The sequence below is a fragment of the Coregonus lavaretus genome, assembly GCF_964263955.1.
Source record: "Coregonus lavaretus genome assembly, chromosome: 1".
In the NCBI taxonomy this organism is placed as follows: domain Eukaryota; kingdom Metazoa; phylum Chordata; class Actinopteri; order Salmoniformes; family Salmonidae; genus Coregonus; species Coregonus lavaretus.
The window spans coordinates 33,646,703-33,667,465 of record NC_139988.1 but is presented as its reverse complement, the minus strand read 5'-3'; the positions used below and the strand labels follow the sequence as shown (position 1 = coordinate 33,667,465).

General features: G+C 41.2%; 1 protein-coding gene across 1 annotated transcript; it reads left to right on the top strand.

The window, feature by feature from the left end:
• Positions 1-5,502: 5,502 nt before the first annotated feature.
• On the top strand, positions 5,503-8,288 carry LOC311133092 (VIP peptides-like; the record flags this gene model as incomplete). Its single annotated transcript, XM_084166527.1, has 6 exons — positions 5,503-5,578; positions 6,113-6,217; positions 6,903-7,007; positions 7,445-7,576; positions 7,718-7,820; positions 8,280-8,288. Coding segments are annotated over exons 1-6 (456 nt in total). The 5' UTR covers positions 5,503-5,576.
• Between the last annotated feature and the right edge of the window lie 12,475 nt (positions 8,289-20,763).

Genomic DNA, 20,763 nt, shown 5'->3' with positions numbered 1-20,763 from the left:
TGCGCGGACATCTTGCTGTCCCGAGATTCTTATCCTCACTTTATCAACCAATCAAGTAGGATGGAGGAAAGTGACGCACCATGTGTCAAGCGGTTATATTTCCACAATTATATTTCCAGCAATAGATACATTGTAGCCAGAGAGAATGGAACATACATTATATATACAAAATTAGTGGATTCAGCTATTTCAGCCACACCCGTTGCTGGCAGCTGTATAAAATCGAGCACACCGCCATGCAATCTCCATAGACAAACATTGGCAGTAGAATGGCCTTACTGAAGAGCTCAGTGACTTTCAACGTGGCACCGTCATAGGATGCCACCTTTCCAACAAGTCAGTTCGTCAACTTTCTGCCCTGCTAAAGATGCCCCGGTCAACTGTAAGTGCTGTTATTGTGAAGTGGAAAGTTCTAGGAGCAACAAAGCTGAGCCACACAAGCTCACAGAACGGGACCGCCGAGTGCTGAAGCGCGTAGAGCGTAAGAATCGTCTGTCATCGGTTGCAACACTCACTACCGAGTTCCAAACTGCCTCTAGAAGCTTTTGATAATGTAGTGTAAGTAGGCCTATCCAAATAGTGAATAATATGGCACTTAACATTTCATTTATTATAAGAAATTGCAATGCAAAAAGTATTAATCTCAATGATGTTCTGTCTGGGATGCAATAGGACTATGCCAGGTGCCAAACATGCTTGAGCTCTTTGATATAGGCCATGTCCAGATTTTCTTATTTGTCTCCATTATTTTTCATTGTGATTGATGCTCACGAATGCAGGTGACATAGGGACTAGAGATGACATGTCAGATCAATATGAGTTTAATAGAAAGATTTAGGGAGATATTCCTTCCAACAGTGTGCCTGCTAAACTAGGTTGTCTTCTCTGGCAATATTCCTGTTTGTCCTGAGGTACATTACAAAAGAGTGTGCCTCCACACCTGTTATTGAACTTGATAATTATTTATATATTGTAGTAATCACTCACTTTTAACTGCTCTCCCCTATGTCATGATGTGTGTCTAGGACAGGGCAAAATTTACACCATAAGAATACATTTTTACAAAAATATTTTTCAAGCATCTCTCAGCATCTCAGCAAGAATTCCTATCTTCCCCATAAGTACTTCCTCTGAATGCAACTATTCTTGTGTAGCAGTAGAATCTGTGATGCGTATCTGGCTGTCTGACTGTATGTGGACACCTGCTCGTCGAACATCTCATTCCAAATTCATGGGCATTGATATGGAGTTGGTCCCCCCTTTGCTGCTATAATAGCCTCCACTCTTCTGGGAAGGCTTTCCACTAGATGTTGGAACATTGCTACAGGGACTTGCTTCCATTCAGCCACATAAGCATTAGTGAGGTCGGGCACTGATGTTGGGCAATTAGGCCTGGCTCGCAGTCTGCATTCCATTTCATCCCAAAGGTGTTCGATGGGGTTGAGGTCAGGGCTCTGTGCAGGCCAGTCAAGTTCTTCCACACCAATCTCGACAAACCATTTCTTTATGGACCTCGCTTTGTGTATGGGTCATTGTCATGCTGAAACAGGAAAGGGCCTTCCCCAAACTGTTGCCACAAAGTTGGAAGCACAGAATCATCTAGAATGTCATTGTATGCTGTAGCATTAAGATTTCCCTTCACTGGAACTAAGGGGCCTAGCCTGAACCATGAAAAACAGCCGCCAACCAATGTTCCTCCTCCATCAAACTTTACAGCTGGCACAATGCATTGGGGCAGCTAGCGTTCTCCTGGCATCCACCAAACCTAGATTTGTCCGTCAGACTGCCAGATGGTGAAACGTGATTCATCACTCCAGAGAACGCGTTTCCACTGCTCCAGAGTCCAATGGCGGTGCGCTTTACACCACTCCAGCCAATGCTTGGCATTGCGCATGGTGATCTTAGCCTTGTATGCAGCCATGGAAACCCATTTCATGAAGATTCCGACGAACAGTTATTGTGCTGACGTTGCTTCCAGAGGCAGTTTGGAACTAGGTAGTGAGTGTTGCAACCGAGAACAGATTATTTTTACGCGCTACGTGCTTCAACACTCGGCGGTCCCGTTCTGTGAGCTTGTGTGGCCTACCACTTCGCGGCTGAGCCGTTGTTGCTCCTAGATGTTTCCACTTCACAATAAAAGCACTTACAGTTGACCGGGGCAGCTCTAGCAGGGCAGAAATGTGACAAACTGACTCGTTGGATAGTTGGCATCCTATGACGGTGCCACGTTGAAAGTCACTGAGCTCTTCAGTAAGGCCATTCTACTGCCAATGGTTGTCTATGGAGATTGCATGGCTATGTTCTCGATTTTATACACCTGTCAGCAACGGGTGTGGCTGAAATAGCCGAATCCACTCATTTGAAGGGGTGTCCACATACTTTTGTATATATAGTGTAGATGATATCCAGAGAACCATCTCCTCAGAGAGTTGAATGACATTCCTTAAATACAATTTATCTTGTTAGTATTGAAGGAAATGTTATGCATGGCTCTACCTCTGAGAGCAACCCAGAGAGAAAAAGCTGTAATGTGATTGGATCTGATGACTGGTGGTCCCAGGATTGTTGTAGGGTGGTTTGTGCCTTTGATTACTGGACTAATGAAGCACTGAGACCATTACTGGTCATAATGTCTTCCATATGGCTTGAGACACTAATGTATTTACAGAATTAGTTGGGATGCAATGAAGAACTGTTCATATAATTGATCCGTTGCAGGGATTTCAGCCTAAAACAGGACCATGATTACAGGTCCCACATGGGCCCAAAATAAGGTGTACCATCAGCATACAGTGTGTGTTTTATTTGGGCCCATTTGGGCTCAAAGTTATTGTTTTTTATTGCCTAAATGTAATATTTATCCAAATGCAGTAGCTTAACAAAGTCGAAATCTTGAATGAAATGTGGATTTTTTTTCTTTAAATAAAACCAAGTACACAGTTTAGAACATACCAATGATCTACAGTTGAAGTTGGAAGTTTACATACACTTAGGTTGGAGTCATTAAAACTCGTTTTTCAACCACTCCACAAATTTCTTGTTAACAAATTATAGTTTTGGCAAGTCGGTTAGGACATCTACTTTGTGCATGACACAAGTAATTTTTCCAACAATTGTTTACAGACAGATTATTTCACTTATAATTCATTGTATCACAATTCCAGTGGGTCAGAAGTTTACATAGACTAAGTTGGCTGTGCCTTAAACAGCTTGGAAAATTCCAGAAAATGATGTCCCAACCGTGAAGCACGGGGGTGGCAGCATCATGCTGTGGGGGTGATTTGCTGCAGGAGGGACTGGTGCACTTCACAAAATAGATGGCATCATGAGGAAGGAAAATTATGTGGATATATTGAAGCAACATCTCAAGACGTCAGTCAGGAAGTTAAAGCTTGGTCGCAAATGGGTCTTCCAAATGGACAATGACCCCAAGCATACTTCCAAAGTTGTGGCACAATGGCTTAAGGACAACAAAGTCAAGGTATTGGAGTGGCCATCACAAAGCCCTGACCTCAATCCTATAAAAAATGTGTGGGCAGAACTGAAAAAGCATGTGCGAGCAAGTAGGCCTACAAACCTGACTCCGTTACACCAGCTCTGTCAGGAGGAATGGGCCAAAATTCACCCAACTTATTGTTGCTGACATTATTGCTGGATGACTGAGAGGAAAGTCTGTGCATCATAACACCAAAGTTATGGTTTCAGCAATGCAGTAGTTTATGAGGATATATAACTGGCTCATCCAATGGAACTTGCAAACTCTGCACATTCCATCAAAATAATGCATGTGTTTCCTGTATGACAGGGTCCTTTCCAGACTCTGTTTTTAAATCATCACTGTCAATTAAATGAGCATGTTTCCTAGTCCTTTGTCTATAATCTACTTGATGTTTGGCATGATGACATCACAATTGTGATTAGGCTTCCAGAGGCTGCTGGTAGAGATAGGGCTACAGCCGCCCAGTCTTGAATATATGAGATGCATTCAACAATGTCACCCAGTCTTGAATATATGAGATGCATTCAACAATGTCACCCAGTCTTGAATATATGAGATGCATTCAACAATGTCACCCAGTCTTGAATATATGAGATGCATTCAACAATGTCACCCAGTCTTGAATATATGAGATGCATTCAACAATGTCACCCAGTCTTGAATATATGTGATGCATTCAACAATGTCACCCAGTCTTGAATATATGAGATGCATTCAACAATGTCACCCAGTCTTGAATATATGAGATGCAAACAATGGGACCCAACACTGAGAATCAGTACAGCTAAACTAGAGTCCAACACTGATACTGAATCCAAATGCAGAAGTACGACACTATGGCTCAAACCTGAAGCATATCACTGAAATTAACCAGTGTCAAAAACATTATGGGTTATAGAAACACATTTGTCAGTACTTGAGCCTTGAGGGATATTCTAAATGATTGATCTATTTTCCCATGGAACCACCAACATTCCAGCACAACAGCCATACATACGGTCTTGCATCTACCACACTACAAATAAGATCACAAAGTCTATAGTATTAATTGCCTCTGGGAACAACTATTTTCAATACACTCTCTCCAATCAGAACATCTGTGCAAATCTTTACTTAGTTCAACCTAATAAGGGGATGATGGGATTTGTATGTGATTGCTTCTGGTGTAATGGAAGTGTGTAAAGTTATTCCATGAGAGTATCTGACATCTGTGTCAACTGAGCCTTTCATCTGCATTGTGTAAGGGAATGTCAATGTTTAATGTCTTTATATTGGGAGAGACAATAGGCAGGGCTGGGATTGAGGGTGGTTAGGAGGAGGAGAGAGTGATATAGAGTAGAACGATTATGAAATTGGAGAGGTGGAGAGAGGAGGTAGAAGAGGAGAAACGCAGGAGATTTAGGTGCTTAAACTGATAAAGACTATTCATGGTTTCAAGCATTATTTTTTTCTTCATGGCTATCATGCAGACACTGTACAACCACTCAGAGGGAGTTATAGTCCAAGATATCACACAATTACATAAACCAATTTCAAGTTATGTACCTGAAATACAATCTGGGGAGATGGAAAGATCCACGGTGTCCACATTGTGTATAACATTATATTTACTTTGCTTACCAAATGTTAAAAGGTATTTTTACTGTTTTTTAGTGTTTTGTTTACCCCTATTCATAACTATTAGGCCTATACCATTGCAAATGTGTATAACATAAGATGAGTCAACCCCCGTGATATGAAATAAGTAATTATTGTATGAGCAAAACTAATTTTACCATAGGGTTGGTTTGGCTGAGCATGCCAACAAGCCAATGACGAATGCATCACTCCCAATGGGACTTATATGACGTATCAACCTTGATCAAATCTGATTGCCTTCCTGCTTGATGAAAAGTATTCAGATGTATAAAACGAGGGAAGGATTGAAGGTATAGTAAGAGACGCTGACCAGTGAAGAAGCAACTGAGGTACTGAACAGTGTTCCGTGACTTCTCTAGGAGATACAACCACAAAGCATTCCAGGACCTTGGACAGCACCCGATACCCAACAGGAACAGCAGATCATTAACTAAAGAAAATGTAAGACTTTTTCAAATTGTGCTATTTGTTTTTGATAATTATGATATTTGTTAGATATTCTTTTCAGTTAGGCTTCACATCATATTGTAATTGCATAGGCTACAATGTGTTTTACCCCAGTTTGCTATCTAGGGTAAAAGTTTTGGGCACATCTTTGGATTTATTAGTCATTGTATCCATCGTCCAGCAAATTAATAGCTTTAAATAGTTATTGATTCCAAATATAAGACTGATTTGTGATTGGCAATTGCATTTGAGAACATACACAAATGCTCATTCAAAGGTTGAAACCAAGTCCTCACCAACTGCGCAACTGCGCATTTGTTTTCATTCTCAACGTTTGAATCTTGTGGTTTACTCATCTGGTTTACTCTTATTCCTTAACAATATACAAGAGAAAGAGACGGTGTTGATAAATTCTGTGCATAAAGTGGTACCGAATAACGAGGCAATGATTTTAAGAAATGTTGTCGTTTTCATATTGACCATAAGAATGTAGGCTATGTGAAAGACAACCCATATCTCCCTTTACAGGTATAAAGCGATGTTACAAAGGAACGGCTCCCAGCTCCTTTTCCTAATAGCCCTGTGCAGTGTGTTATATTCCCGGACTCAGTGTTTGCCATATACATCTATGAGGTAGGAATAATACCGCTATTACTCATTTAAAAATATATTGTTTTTGTGCATGAGGACATAAAAGGTCTAAAAGAGCATCAAAAGTTACTTTTGCCAAAGAGTTCAAGAACTGCAAGGACATACTCACTTGTTATATTATATGCTGTAGGCCAATAACTTTATGTGTACCAATAGGAATGTATAATAATAGCCTATCATCATAGACAAATAAATTATAGGCTATAGTGTTAGTGTTTTAACTTATTCTAACTCTGGGTTAATCAATAAACAAGATAATCAACAATTAATTCGTCGACTATATCCTAGAACAATACTACTTTCTAACAATAACATTTAAGTCTTGAGAAATGTTATTTTATGTAGCCGACAGGCTACTTTTATATAAGTGAATATTGATTGTGTTCTCTGGATGATTAAGAAAGTAATGAATAATCAGTGGAACGTGGTAATTTCTTCCAATGGAATATTGGATGTCAGGATACAAAAAATTACGAATTTAAGTGTCTGTCTGCCTCATGACAACTTAATGTCGTTTTGGTATTGTCTAAGAGTAATCGACATACGCCAATATTTGTTTTACCCCAATGTAGCCTATTGAAACGTTCCGCCCATGAAAGACTCTCAAACCACCTTTTCAGATTTTTGCTAGACAGTGTGACTTAAAACTGTTTTAATCTGTTTGCAGACCGACGAGACACGCAGACGGTCTCTTTACTAGTGGATACAGCAAACTTCTTGGACAGCTATCGGCGCGGCGGTACCTGGAATCCTTGATTGGAAAGCGAGTCAGGTAGACTGTAGTTCATGCTTTTCCTTCAGATCAGCGCGCGGAGTTTGATGCCCCTATTAAACGCGTATTTTAACAGTATGATAACATTGATATCCACATATTTTCAGGAGCATTCAGGTTTATTGAAAACATGTAGAGTCAGGAAGCTTGACAGAAATACCTATTCCACAAAATTGTCTTCCTGTATGCATATTTCTGTGATTTTAGTCTCATTGAAAACATGTGGATATATCCTTAAGAAAGTTGTATTAGCGTACCTGCCATGAAAACGTCTAATAATCTCATTTGTTGTAATTGTATGAGATTTGTCATCTCAATAGTGATTCACTTATGGTTTAAATAACCCTATTTATTGGATAAGTTTAGTAAAAGCCTAAACAGGTTAGCAAAAGTCTCAAAATGATGGACTAAAATGTGTTATGGTTAATTTGTCACAGTGATGACATGATGGAGGATCAGGTACCAGTGAAGCGCCACTCAGATGCCATATTCACAGACAACTACAGTCGCTTCCGCAAACAGATGGCTGTGAAGAAATACCTGAACTCAGTTCTGACGGGAAAGAGAAGGTGGGAACAAGTACAGAGCACAATAATGGATTGTGTGTGTGTGTTTGCGAGTGTGCATGCATGTGTATGTCAGCATGTGCATTTTTGCAGTGTGCCTCCACAGTGTGAGAAAAGTCAAATGTACCCTTCTTGTCTTTTCAGTCAAGAAGACCCTCCCATGCAAGAAGAATCCAGAAGTGAGCCCTCGTTTCTAGAGAACTACGATGACGTCAATGTAGATCACCTTCTCAATAACTTCCAACTGGTAGGTTCAGTCTCTCTCCTCTTCCTCCTCCTCCTCCATTCACTTTCACGCCACCCTCATTTATAGGTTTAGTTGAACGCCATCTCCATTGGGTTGTTACTGTGGTGGTCATTGCATAGAGAGGGTATGGAACACAGTGTGGTCGCACTGCTACCCATAGAGACAGCAAGACCTGACATCTGTATAGTGGAGTTGTAGTGGACAAACGTAGCTGCATTTACATATACTGTATAGCCATAGGGCTACTTTAATTTTTACTACAGGAGCTCAGCTATTGAAAACTTATGGACAATACAGTATAATGTTTCTATTAAATGAATGCCCTCATCATGTGTCTTCTCATACCATGATCTGAAACTCTGTTGCATGTACTATTCTGATCAATAATCAATTATCTGCACCTTTCTCTCCCTCCCTCTCTCCCTCACTCTTTCCCTCTGCTCCAACTGTCTTTTTCAGCCACTCTGAGGAAGACCCACTGGTGCGATTACCTCAATCAGTCAACCTCATTGATTTGCCATCCAAAACAATATTTATGTTCTTCAACAACAGACATGTCTCAAAGTCAAGTGTGGTGATCTCTACAGTATAAAGTAAATGTTTACGTTGTATACAAGATATACTAAAACTAAAAATATTGGCCTGAAGATGTAGGCCACAGTAAATACTATATATGTCCACCTGGGATCAGATAGATTTGCTTTGACCAGGACTGTAAATGGTAGTTCAATAAATGCATTCCTAAAACAAGCTTTATACTGGTATAAAGTACAATCAGCTCATACAGAAGAGGACCACATTTAGAGTGACACTGATACGTATATTCACTTTATATCCATGTGGAACAACGCTATACTGTGTGCAAAAACTTACCTAGAGAATTTAGTTATGTAAAACCGTTCACCAAATAAAAGATGTCCATTTATTTTTCAAAGCTGAGTAATTCTGTAAGTAAATATTGATGTTGATTATTTATTTTCATGTGAAAAACAAACTTGCTAGGAGAAAAAGTATTGCAAAGATATTATAGAGGTCTTACTTCCACACAAAATGACAAATTAGGCCACAAACTTATAGTTGCACTCAACATGTGCTTTGATGACCTGCTGACCTGAAGGAAGATGGTAAACAAAGACTACTACATTTGATTTCATGCATATCAACTTCATACCATTTGAAATGAGATGATCAGTTTAATTACAATACAAATGCAAAATTAGCATGTTATTGGCTATCAGATCAAATCAGCAAAACATAGAGAAGGACTTGAAAGCAACTACCTTCTGTCTTAATTATACAGTGGAAATATTCAAACTTGTTTCAAGCAGATGCTTAAGGATAGCGGCAGGGATCTTATTTTTTTCATTATTCACTTCAAAGACATGAGACAAAGCATAGCATAGCAGATACACATTAACATTCATTTATTTCAACAGACATAGATAAGTCATAGGCTTTCTTCTAATCATCAACATTCTGAGAGGACTGTGAGAAAGATGATAGAGAAATTGTTGGCACAAAGCGAGAATTATTTGGTCATTTTTTTAAACGAATGTAACTTTGAATATATTCAGTGAATAAAATGATATAGTCTATACTTGTGCAATTGTTTTTATGTGTGATTCTTTTTGCCATTATAGAAGGATTCAATTGGCATACTGAATAACAAAGAACAGCCTTCATTTAGCTTTCAGCTAGAGCAATGTATATATATTTTTTTAAATAGGGACCTGAACAGACATGATATTTGTGTACAACTCTAATCTCACCTCTACAAGAATAATCTCAATCACAATGGCCATATTCAATTTGCATTATGAAGCATTGATATATTTTGGTAAAAATCTGGTTGTTATTTACAGTTACATAGTAAGCATATTGATCAAGGTCAAATTGTTTTTGTAATATGCATGGGCCTCAGCATGTATACAGTGTAGGCTACATATGGTACGGTAGTGTGTCCATCTCACTGTATGTTAACCTGTGTTCAATCACTCTTGCAATCAGTGCCAGCCACCAGGGCTAATTTGATGGCCTCCTCGGCCTCCTAACAAGCTAAGTGTAATCATGGGAGTGAAAAGGACTGTAAACAAGCCATGTCATTGACTATACTGTATTATAAACTGGGTGGTTCGAGCCCTGAATGCTGATTGGCTGACAGCCGTGGTATATCAGGGGTATGACAAAACATTTATTTTTACTGCTCTAATTACGTTGGTAACCAGTTTATAATAGCAATAAGGCACCTCGGGGGTTTGTGGTATATGGCCAATATACCACGGCCAAGGGCTGTATGCAGACACTCTGCGTTGCGTCATTCATAACAACATCCCTTAGCCGTGGTATATTGGCCATATACCACACACCCTCATGCCTTATTGCTTAATTGTACAATGTTTAGTTCACTGTATAGTTTCTGGTATGGTATAAGAAGACTATCCTACCTCTTTGAATAGAATGTGCTTTCTTCATCGACAAGTAAAAAAGTGTTCACTGACCCTCTTACATGGTGATGTTAAATTCATAACTCATATGAACAGAAAACACTGTCACATTTCCTACATTATTTTGGGATGAATACTCACTATGTTGGAATCATCGAAGCCAGTGTGAAAACGTGCCACAAAAGTCATGACTCAGTGTGTTTACAAGTGTCGAAAGGGCACAGGATATTTGACTCATAAATGTCATAAGCAATGCGCTGCAAGAGGGGGGTCCAAATTAAATGACATTATTAGCAGGAACTTATGTGGGATCTAAAATGAGAAAATACATTCAAATCACTGTCAAGTTGCATCTATGTCAAAGCTTTTAATTACCAGGAAATAACCATTCCAACAGTAAGTACAGGATCCACATATTGTAGATATGGAAAACAATCATATGATGATTCCTTTGACCAACACATTATCTAAACTATCCTCTCACCACGTTGCTGTGGTAACCATGCACCTGTTTCAAGCACAATTTGACAATACCTATCTTTTGTGATTATTAAATGTCCTTATAAATCAAATATAGCAGTGCTTTGCATATTTGGTTTAGTTTTCCATCATCTTTCAGTGTCACCAACAGCCATGTTCCCTGAAGGCAGGGCAAACAAAAATACTTAAATACATTACACTGATCAAGTTTGTTCTGTGCTCCATGCATCTCAATTTGTCACATCATATTCCCATCGTTAAGGTGCTTGGGGTGAAGCAAAACACCATGGCGGTGACTAAGGACAGCAAACAAAGACACAAACATTTCCAGTTGAATAGGGTGGTCAACCTTGTGGCCCTATTCAATCTATCCCCAATAAGTCAAGTAACGTCTGTGTGTGCATGTCTGTGTGCGCCAGAGACGGCTGGTGAGGGGAGGACGGCTCATAGTAATTAATGGAATGGAGTAAATTGAAGGGTATCAAACACATGGAAACCAGGTGTTTGATGTGTTTGAGATCATTACATTTATTCTGTTCCAGCCATTACTATGAGCCCATCCTCCCCATTTAAAGTGTCACCAGCCACCACTGGCATGCGCATATGTGTGTTTGTGTGTCCACTCCCCAGTGTAAAGCGAATGATATGTGATTATTCCCTACCTTGTGGCGAGGCCAGACTCATTAACTCTCATTACTGTTGATCTTAATGGCCCCTGCAGGCCCCCAGCATTTTTACTCTGAGCTCTAACTGAATGCTCTCACTGGCTCTGGGCAGTAATTGGAACACTACCACTAAAGCGACCCATCCTTACAGATATGGACAAATGGACAGTGTGTGTGTGTGTGTGTGTGTGTGTGTGTGTGTGTGTGTGTGTGTGTGTATGTCCCTGCATCTACAGTATGCACCTATGCCTTTCCACCCAGCCCTCCAACCACACTTTTTTCTCAATGTGGGGGAAAAAAGTAATAAGTCGCAATGTGACTGCCATCCTGAAAAGTGTACCCTTCTAATGCTCTCAACATATCTTGGTAATTACTTAGCTGAGTGTTGGACCACTCATCCTAGACCAGTTTTACACTCTAGTGATACTGTCAGTGTGTGGTGATTCAGTCTTGACTCAGGGGATCAGAGTATTTGGGAAGGGAGTGGGGGCAGCTGATTTCAGGGGGGAATAGTACTTCTTCCTGGCTTCCTGTTTCTTGCCTAGCGGTGTTGCCACATAAAGTCTGTGACAGCATGGAATGGGATCGACCTTTGGCTGTGTGACATATGGCCGGGCGACAGGTGCCAGTCACTCCTTATCAGTGTCACATGGTCCAGAGCTCCATCATACACCAACCCGCGGGTTGTGTCTGTACATGCGCATGTGCATCAAGCACTGTGTGTGATTAATGACGTGTGTGTGTGTCACCATCACATACTGAGAGATATGAGGTTGAGAGAGAAGCAGAGAATAGAGAAAGGTAGCGAAATGGTTGCCTGATCCTAAAATGAGGGGCGTTGTACAAAACAAATTCATCAGCAATTGGATCATCTCTAAACAGAATATAAAAGCACAGAGTTTGATGAAAGCCAATGACGTGATCACAGACTTTCTAAACCCAAAGGTGCAACATCGCGAGACCTCCGGGAACGCTGTGAAACAGACCAAACAGACCAGGCCGGGGTTTGAGAGTGAAAGATTCTTCCTTAGTTGTTAATTTTCTCAAAATCTAAAGGCACAACCTAGAATCGAGCCAATGTCTTAAGTAGTTGAACACTCCAACCTCATGAAAGTGACAAATTGACACGTTTTCATTTTCATCAAAAACGACTTTATATCGAAGGAGTGCCTTTTGATTTGACGGCCTACGTATGCGCAGTTCGGCGCGAGAAGACCGTTACTTTTTTCTACTTTTTTCTCCCCAACAGCCGCACCACTGTCTGAGGAAACACCGTACAACTGGTGACTGAAGTCAGCGTGCATGCGCCTGGCCGGCCAAACACGGGCCGCCGCCGGCTAAGACACTAAGACCCGAACCCGGGTCTGTAGTGACGCCTCTAGCGTTGTGATTTAGTGCCTTAGACCGCTGCACCACTCGGGAGGCCTGATATGGGATTTCTTCTGCGTTGGGGTTTTATGGCGTTGTGCATACCAGTATTAGACTATGGAGGTGTTCTAGATTCTGCACTCTAGTCTACATTACATTTACATTTTAGTCATTTAGCAGACGCTCTTATCCAGAGCGACTTTCGGTTACTGGCACAACGCTCTTAACCACTAAGCTACCTGCCGCCCTACATGACTGGAGGAAGGAAATGATTGCTAAGTAGATTACAGTTTGTTCGGGGCTGGTTTTGAGTAAATTGGAGAGGGTGAAGCTTATTCCCAGGGATGTGATCGTTCTTTTTGGTATTTGGTATTTTATTAGGATCCCCATTAGCTGTTGCAAAAGCAGCAGCTACTCTTCCTGGGGTCCACACAAAACATGAAACATTACATAATACATAACATTAATAGACAAGAACAACTCAAGGACAGAACTACATAAATAAAAAAAATAAAAAATAAAAAGGCACATGTAGCCTACATATCAATACCAATAAATATACACAAACTATCTAGGTCAAATATGGGAGAGGCGTTGTCCCGTGAGGTGTTGCTTAATCTGTTTTTTGAAACCAGGTTTGCTGTTCATTTGAGCAATATGAGATGGAGAGTTCCATGCAATAATTACTCTATAGAATGGCTCTGTATAATACTGTACTTTCTTTACATTTTACATTTTAGTCATTTAGCAGACGCTCTTATCCAGAGCGACTTACAGTTAGTGAGTGCATACATAAAAAAAAAAAAAAAAAACACAACCCTGGCATTGCAAGCGCCATGCTCTACCAACTGAGCTACACAGGGCTCATTCTTGAATTTGTTCTGGATTTGGGGACTGTGAAAAGACCCCTGGTGGCATGTCTGGTGGGGTAAGTGTGTGTGTCAGAGCAGTGTGTAACTTGACTATGCAAACAATTTGGGATTTTCAACACATTAATGTTTCTTATAAAAATAAGAAGTGATGCAGTCAGTCTCTCCTCAACTCGTAGCCAAGAGAGACTGGCATGCATATTTTTTATATCAGGCCTCTGATTACAATGAAGAGCAAGACGTTGTTCTAGGCCAGCTGCAGCTTAACTAGGTCTTTCCTTGCAGCACTTGACCACACGACTGGACAATAATCAAGATAAGACAAAACTAGAGCCTGCAGGACTTACTTTTTGATGTTCATAAGTTTGACAGTGAAGGAGGACGTGATCTGTAGTTTCTGCTGCTGGACAGTAAGAACATGAACCTGTGTTTTCCTATCTTTTAGAGAGTGATTGAGGCCATTGTGTTCTATTCGCAGACGGGTGATTATGGTTTCTGATCATCTTGAGAGTCCTTTGTGGTTGGACTATATGCTGATTGAAACTGGTGGTTGGATGGAGTACAGATGCCTTACTTTTTACCCTTCTGTCCATTCCTTGTGCCATTTGTCTGTGATTTTGATTTTAATGAGTTTATTTCAGATTTTGATTCTAATGGCTTGGTGTTGGATCCTGAGAAGTGCCTGTAAGATGTTGAATACTAGGTCTGGCCTGCTGCGGGTACTGTCTTTGACATGATTCATGATTTGTGTAGACCGGCTCTGGCCCAACCCATCGGGTTCTGTCTCCAAGGGTCAGAATGTTTTCGCCACAAGACGTTGGGGAGGAAAGGAAATCCAGAAACACTAATGGGCGTGGCGTTTGGCTGGAGCGATGTGGATGGGTTGTCAGGCTAGCGAAATGGCTCTTTGATTGGAGAATTACCCAAAGAGCCAGCATTACCCCAATGTTCTAGTAGAGTGGAAGATCTGTAGATCACATTTACATTTACGCCATTTAGCAGACGCTCTTATCCAGAGCGACTTACAGTTAGTGCATACATTATCCTTTTTTATTTTCATACTGGCCCCCCGTGGGAATCGAACCCACAACCCTCGCGTTGCAAACGCCATGCTCTACCAACTGAGCTACCTCCCTGCCGGCCATTCCCTCCCCTACCCTGGACGACGCTGGGCCAATTGTGCGCCGCCCCATTGGTCTCCCGGTTGCGGCCGGCTACAGCAGAGCCTGGATTCGAACCAGGATCTCTAGTGGCACAGCTAGCACTGCGATGCAGTGCCTTAGACCACTGCGCCACTCGGGAACACAATGCCCTCTCAGCCACACTACAGGGACATATGTTCAGAATTCCTCTGGCTCATGAAACTGTCCTTCAGGCTAATTGTATAGGCGGCTGTCTCTGGCCGCTAGGTTTCAGACTGTCAAACTGCTCTATAAGGCCATGGCAAACCTGAAAGTCAGGACACATACATCATACACTACATGACCAAAAGTATGTGGACACATGCTCGTTGAACATCTCATTCCAAAATCATGGGCATTAATATGGAGTTGGTCCCCCCTTTGCTGCTATAACAACACTCTTTTGGGAATGCTTTCCACTAGATGTTGGAACATTGCTGCGGGGACTTGCTTCCATTCAGCCACAAGAGCATTAGTGAGGTTGGGCACTGATGTTGGGCGATTAGGCCTGGCTCGCAGTCGGCGTTCCAATTCATCCGTTAGGGCTCTGTGCAGGCCAGTCAAGTTCTTCCACACCGATTTTGACAAACCATTTCTGTATGGACCTCACTTCGTGACAGGGGCATTGTCATGCTGAAACAGGAAAGGGCCTTCCCCAAACTGTTGTCACAAAGTTGGAAACATAGTATAGTTTAGAATGGCATTGTACGCTGTAGTGTTAAGATTTCCCTTCACTGGAAATAACCATGAAAAACAGCCCCAGACCATTATTCCTCCTCCACCAAACTTTACAGTTGGCACTATGCATTGGGGCAGGTAGCGTTCTCCTGGCATCCGCCAAACCCAGATTTGTCCGACTGCCAGATGGTGAAGCATGATTAATCACTCCAGAAAACGCGTTTCCACTGCTCCAGAGTCCAATGGCGGCGAGCTTTACACAACTCCAGCTGACGCTTGGCATTGCGCATGGTGATCTTAGGCTTAGGTGCGACTGCTCGGCCATGGAAACCCATTTCATGAAGCTCCCAACGAACAGTTATTGTGCTGACGTTGCTTCCAGAGACCGTTTGGAACTCAGTGGTGAGTGTTGCAACTGAGGACAGACGATTTTTACGCACTACGCACTTCAGCACTTGGCGGTCCCGTTTTGTGAACTTGTGTGGCCTACCACTTCGCGGTTGAGCCGTTGTTGCTCCTAGACGGTTCCACTTCACAATAACAGCACCCGATTTTATACACCTGCCAGCAACAGGTGTGGCTGAAATAGCCGAATCAACTAATTTGAAGGGGTGTCCACATACTTTTGTATACTGTACATAGTGTATCTACCTCTCCATCTTTGTGGGAACAGGGAAAGTATTGCTGGTACAGAAGACACTCGCTGCAGATTTTGACAAACACAATCATGGAACTTGTCTGTTTTGTCATGGCAAAAAAAAGGCTAATATCAGAGAATTGTCAGAATCAGATCAATGAAAATAAGTTACTGTAGTATGCCTTGTATGACTCATACACAATTTCACTGTTGACGTTAACAGGGTAGGTAAATGATAGGTAAACACCTGATTGTGTGAAAGTCTAATTGCTTCAATTATGATCTTTCATTTGGAGAAGTGTCCCAGTGTTGCTGGAGTTCAATAAATCAGAGTAATGAATGACCCATGTGGTGCTCTGTCCTGGAAAGGGCAGCTAAGAGATTAATTATCTGGTGTACTGAGAGCAAAAAGGCCATCTGATACATACGCACAGTCAAATGCAGTCTCCTGAAAGATGGAGAAGGCATTTGGGGCATCCGTTAAACATTTAATTCAATTTGCATGGCCTTACTCACTTTAAGAAACGATCTAGAATAAGAATGCTTCTGTGAATGTAAGAAAGAACCTATCTAGAATAAGAATGCATCTGTGTATGTGAGAAAGAGTAAACATAATCCAATTTGACAGATAATCCCAATCAACAGCCATGTTTGACTCATAGCAAACAGATACAGTGGTAACCTTGGGCATCTTATCTTATTTGTATACTCTACATATATGAATTATTTTTTATCCTTTGCCCATACACTCCAATCAATTAGTGGAGGAAATAAACAGGGGCCGGTTGAGAGGTAGGAGTGCTACATTTAGTTCCACCACTGAGGGCGTTGCCCAGAGCAGGAGGGGGAAGTCACAAAAATGTCTACTTGTCACCATAGCTGGCAGGACACTTAGGGATAGTGACAGAACAGTCAACTGCACATTGACTTGTTGTGTAGCAGGCAGCTAAAGAGCATAGCCCCAGGATAGAGGTGCAGAGGGAGCTGACACAACTGTGGCCAGACACTGATGGACGGGGCAGACGCACACAGAGGGAGGCTAATTGGAAAAAACACTGATGTATTGGGTCTGCAGGAGAAAAACAATGGCAACCCTTTTAAATGACAGCAAAATGCTTTTAATGCAGAGCATGTTTCATGTGGTAACGTATTGAATTCGGCATCACTAATCACTATTGAAAGATGATATGTAGATTGGCATCACTAATCACTATTGAAAGATGATATGCAGGCTTACCACTTACGAGTAGGCCCAAATTTGAGTCTCCTCTAAAATGTACCCAGAAAACAACCTCTCTCCATGATGCATTATTTTTCTCATTTCCCAATAATATTTTGTGATTGAGTGTGGATATGAATAATTCTAAATATGTCCGGCAGACAAAAGTTACCAAATGGTGCAAAAGATATATAATTGTTGCTTTAGAATAGAGCAAGCACCACTGATTATTTCAGGCGGCAGATAGGGCCTATGAAATCAATTTCAGTCAGACTGGGGAGAAACTGTATTACCCAGACATTTTAATTGAACATCTGTTACATACCTCAATTATGAATTGAAAGCCCATAATAGGTAGGTGGGTGCTACACTTTTCGGTGGTGGATCTGTTCCAACCTACCTACAGAGAACTACAGTGGGGAAAAAAAGTATTTAGTCAGCCACCAATTGTGCAAGTTCTCCCACTTAAAAAGATGAGAGAGGCCTGTAATTTTCAGCATAGGTACACCTCAAATATGACAGACAAAATGAGAAAAAAAAATCCTGAAAATCACATTGTAGGATTTTTAATGAATTTATTTGCAAATTATGGTGGAAAATAAGTATTTGGTCACCTACAAACAAGCAAGATTTCTGGCTCTCACAGACGAGTAACTTCTTCTTTAAGAGGCTCCTCTGTCCTCCACTCGTTACCTGTATTAATGGCACCTGTTTGAACTTGTTATCAGTATAAAAGACACCTGTCCACAACCTCAAACAGTCACACTCCAAACTCCACTATGGCCAAGACCAAAGAGCTGTCAAAGGACACCAGAAACAAAATTGTAGACCTGCACCAGGCTGGGAAGACTGAATCTGCAATAGGTAAGCAGCTTGGTTTGAAGAAATCAACTGTGGGAGCAATTATTAGGAAATGGAAGACATACAAGACCACTGATAATCTCCCTCGATCTGGGGCTCCACGCAAGATCTCACCCCGTGGGGTCAAAATGATCACAAGAACGGTGAGCAAAAATCCCAGAACCACACGGGGGGACCTAGTGAATGACCTGCAGAGAGCTGGGACCAAAGTAACAAAGCCTACCATCAGTAACACACTACGCCGCCAGGGACTCAAATCCTGCAGTGCTAGACGTGTCCCCCTGCTTAAGCCAGTACATGTCCAGGCCCGTCTGAAGTTTGCTAGAGTGCATCCAGAAGAGGATTGGGAGAAAGTAATATGGTCAGATGAAACCAAAATAGAACTTTTTGGTAAAAACTCAACTTGTCGTGTTTGGAGGACAAAGAATGCTGAGTTGCATCCAAAGAACACCATACCTACTGTGAAGCATGGGAGTGAACACATCATACTTTGGGGCTGTTTTTCTGCAAAGGGACCAGGACGACTGATCCGTGTAAAGGAAAAATGAATGGGGCCATGTATCGTGAGATTTTGAGTGAAAACCTCCTTCCATCAGCAAGGGCATTGAAGATGAAACGTGGCTGGGTCTTTCAGCATGACAATGATCCCAAACACACCACCCGGGCAACGAAGGAGTGGCTTCGTAAGAAGCATTTCAAGGTCCTGGAGTCTCCAGATCTCAACCCCATAGAAAATATTTGGAGGGAGTTGAAAGTCCATGTTGCCCAGCGACAGCCCCAAAACATCACTGCTCTAGAGGAGATCTCCATGGAGGAATGGGCCAAAATACCAGCAACAGTGTGTGAAAACCTTGTGAAGACTTACAGAAAACGTTTGACCTGTGTCATTGCCAACAAAGGGTATATAACAAAGTATTGAGAAACTTTTGATATTGACCAAATACTAATTTTCCACCATAATTTGCAAATAAATTCATTAAAAATCCTACAATGTGATTTTCTCGAATATTTTTTCTCATTTTGTCTATCATAGTTGACGTGTATCTATGATGAAAATTACAGGCCTCCCTCATCTTTTTAAGTGGGAGAACTTGCACAATTGGTGGCTGACTAAATACTTTTTTTCCCCACTGTAGCTGTGAACTTCAGAGACTGAGGTGCCTGATGAAGAGCTCTGTGCCTGCCTGTCGGACTGTTTCTCCCTCCCTGGCTGTACCATCAACGCCATCTCCACTCAAGCTACTCCTTTACAGAACTGCATCATCATCATCCAGCTGTAGAAGACCATACTTTTCAGATAAGCCTACACATTGAATGTAATTTAATTATTGGAGAATACCGGTAGTATAACCGTGAATCATATTAAACCATTAATCACCATTAAGGACGTGTAAATCACTGGTGTTGTGTAAATCTTGGCTGTTTTCAGCTATATTTACATTTTAGTCATTTTAGCAGACGCTCTTATCCAGAGCGACTTACAGTTAGTGAGTGCATACTTTTTTTTCTCTTCATACTGGTCCCCCGTGGGAAACGGACCCACAACCCTAGCGTTGCAAACGCCATGCTCTACCAACTGAGCTACACGGAACTACTATGTTGTCTTCTCAATTCCTTAACATTTAATCTTTCCAGATAGTGAGACATGTTTTTAGAGCTGCATTATGGCACCATCTAATGGATGAATGGCTTACTTTCACCAGTTGTTACAGCTTTCGAAGCAAGTGGCAAACAATATGCTATGAAAGTGACATCATTTTCCAGGAAGTAGCTTTGTAGTTTATGAACTTTTGTAGGCTTTTTGAATAGTCTTCAATGGGCAAAAACATAACACGATAGTCTTCAGCGCAATAACTTAAAAGGCATCTGGCAGGAGTAAACTAATCCACAAATATATTGTATACATAATATATATCTTAAATGGATGCATTTTCATGAATTATAAGATATAATTGTCAAGCCCCTTGAAAAAATGTGGGAACTGACCCTGAAAGTATGATGTAACTTTCAGACCTTATTGGCATTTTAACATGCTCTGCTTGATAAGTTCTGAAAGCAAGTTTGTGCATGTCGTGTGGTTTCTGGTTGTATTTTGCTTTGAAAAATAAACTGGAGAAAAAAAAATATATATATACACCAGTTTTCTTGAAAATCCCGAAAGATACATTTATTTAAACAATATAAATATTTACATATCTCACATTTAAAAGACTTACAAATATATGAAGAGGACAAGGACATTTCATTAAGAAAAATAAAAGTCTAGGAAAAATTCCCCTGCATTCAGTGGGACGTTCTTGTTTTGGGCTTCCAGTACGATTGTCACTTTCTGACGACGTATGCCGGAGAACTGGCATCACTTGATAGCCCCAGAATACAGTAGTATTCTAAAGCAGAGTATTCCAATAGCCGAGATCCCTTTGGTCTGTGGCGAGGAGGCAGTGGGCTAAAAGGCCTATGAATAAAACAAATATTCCTTAGAACTTCTGTTAGTTTTAAAAAAGGTGAGCGATTGGGTCTTTATCGCAGGCTGTGTTGATC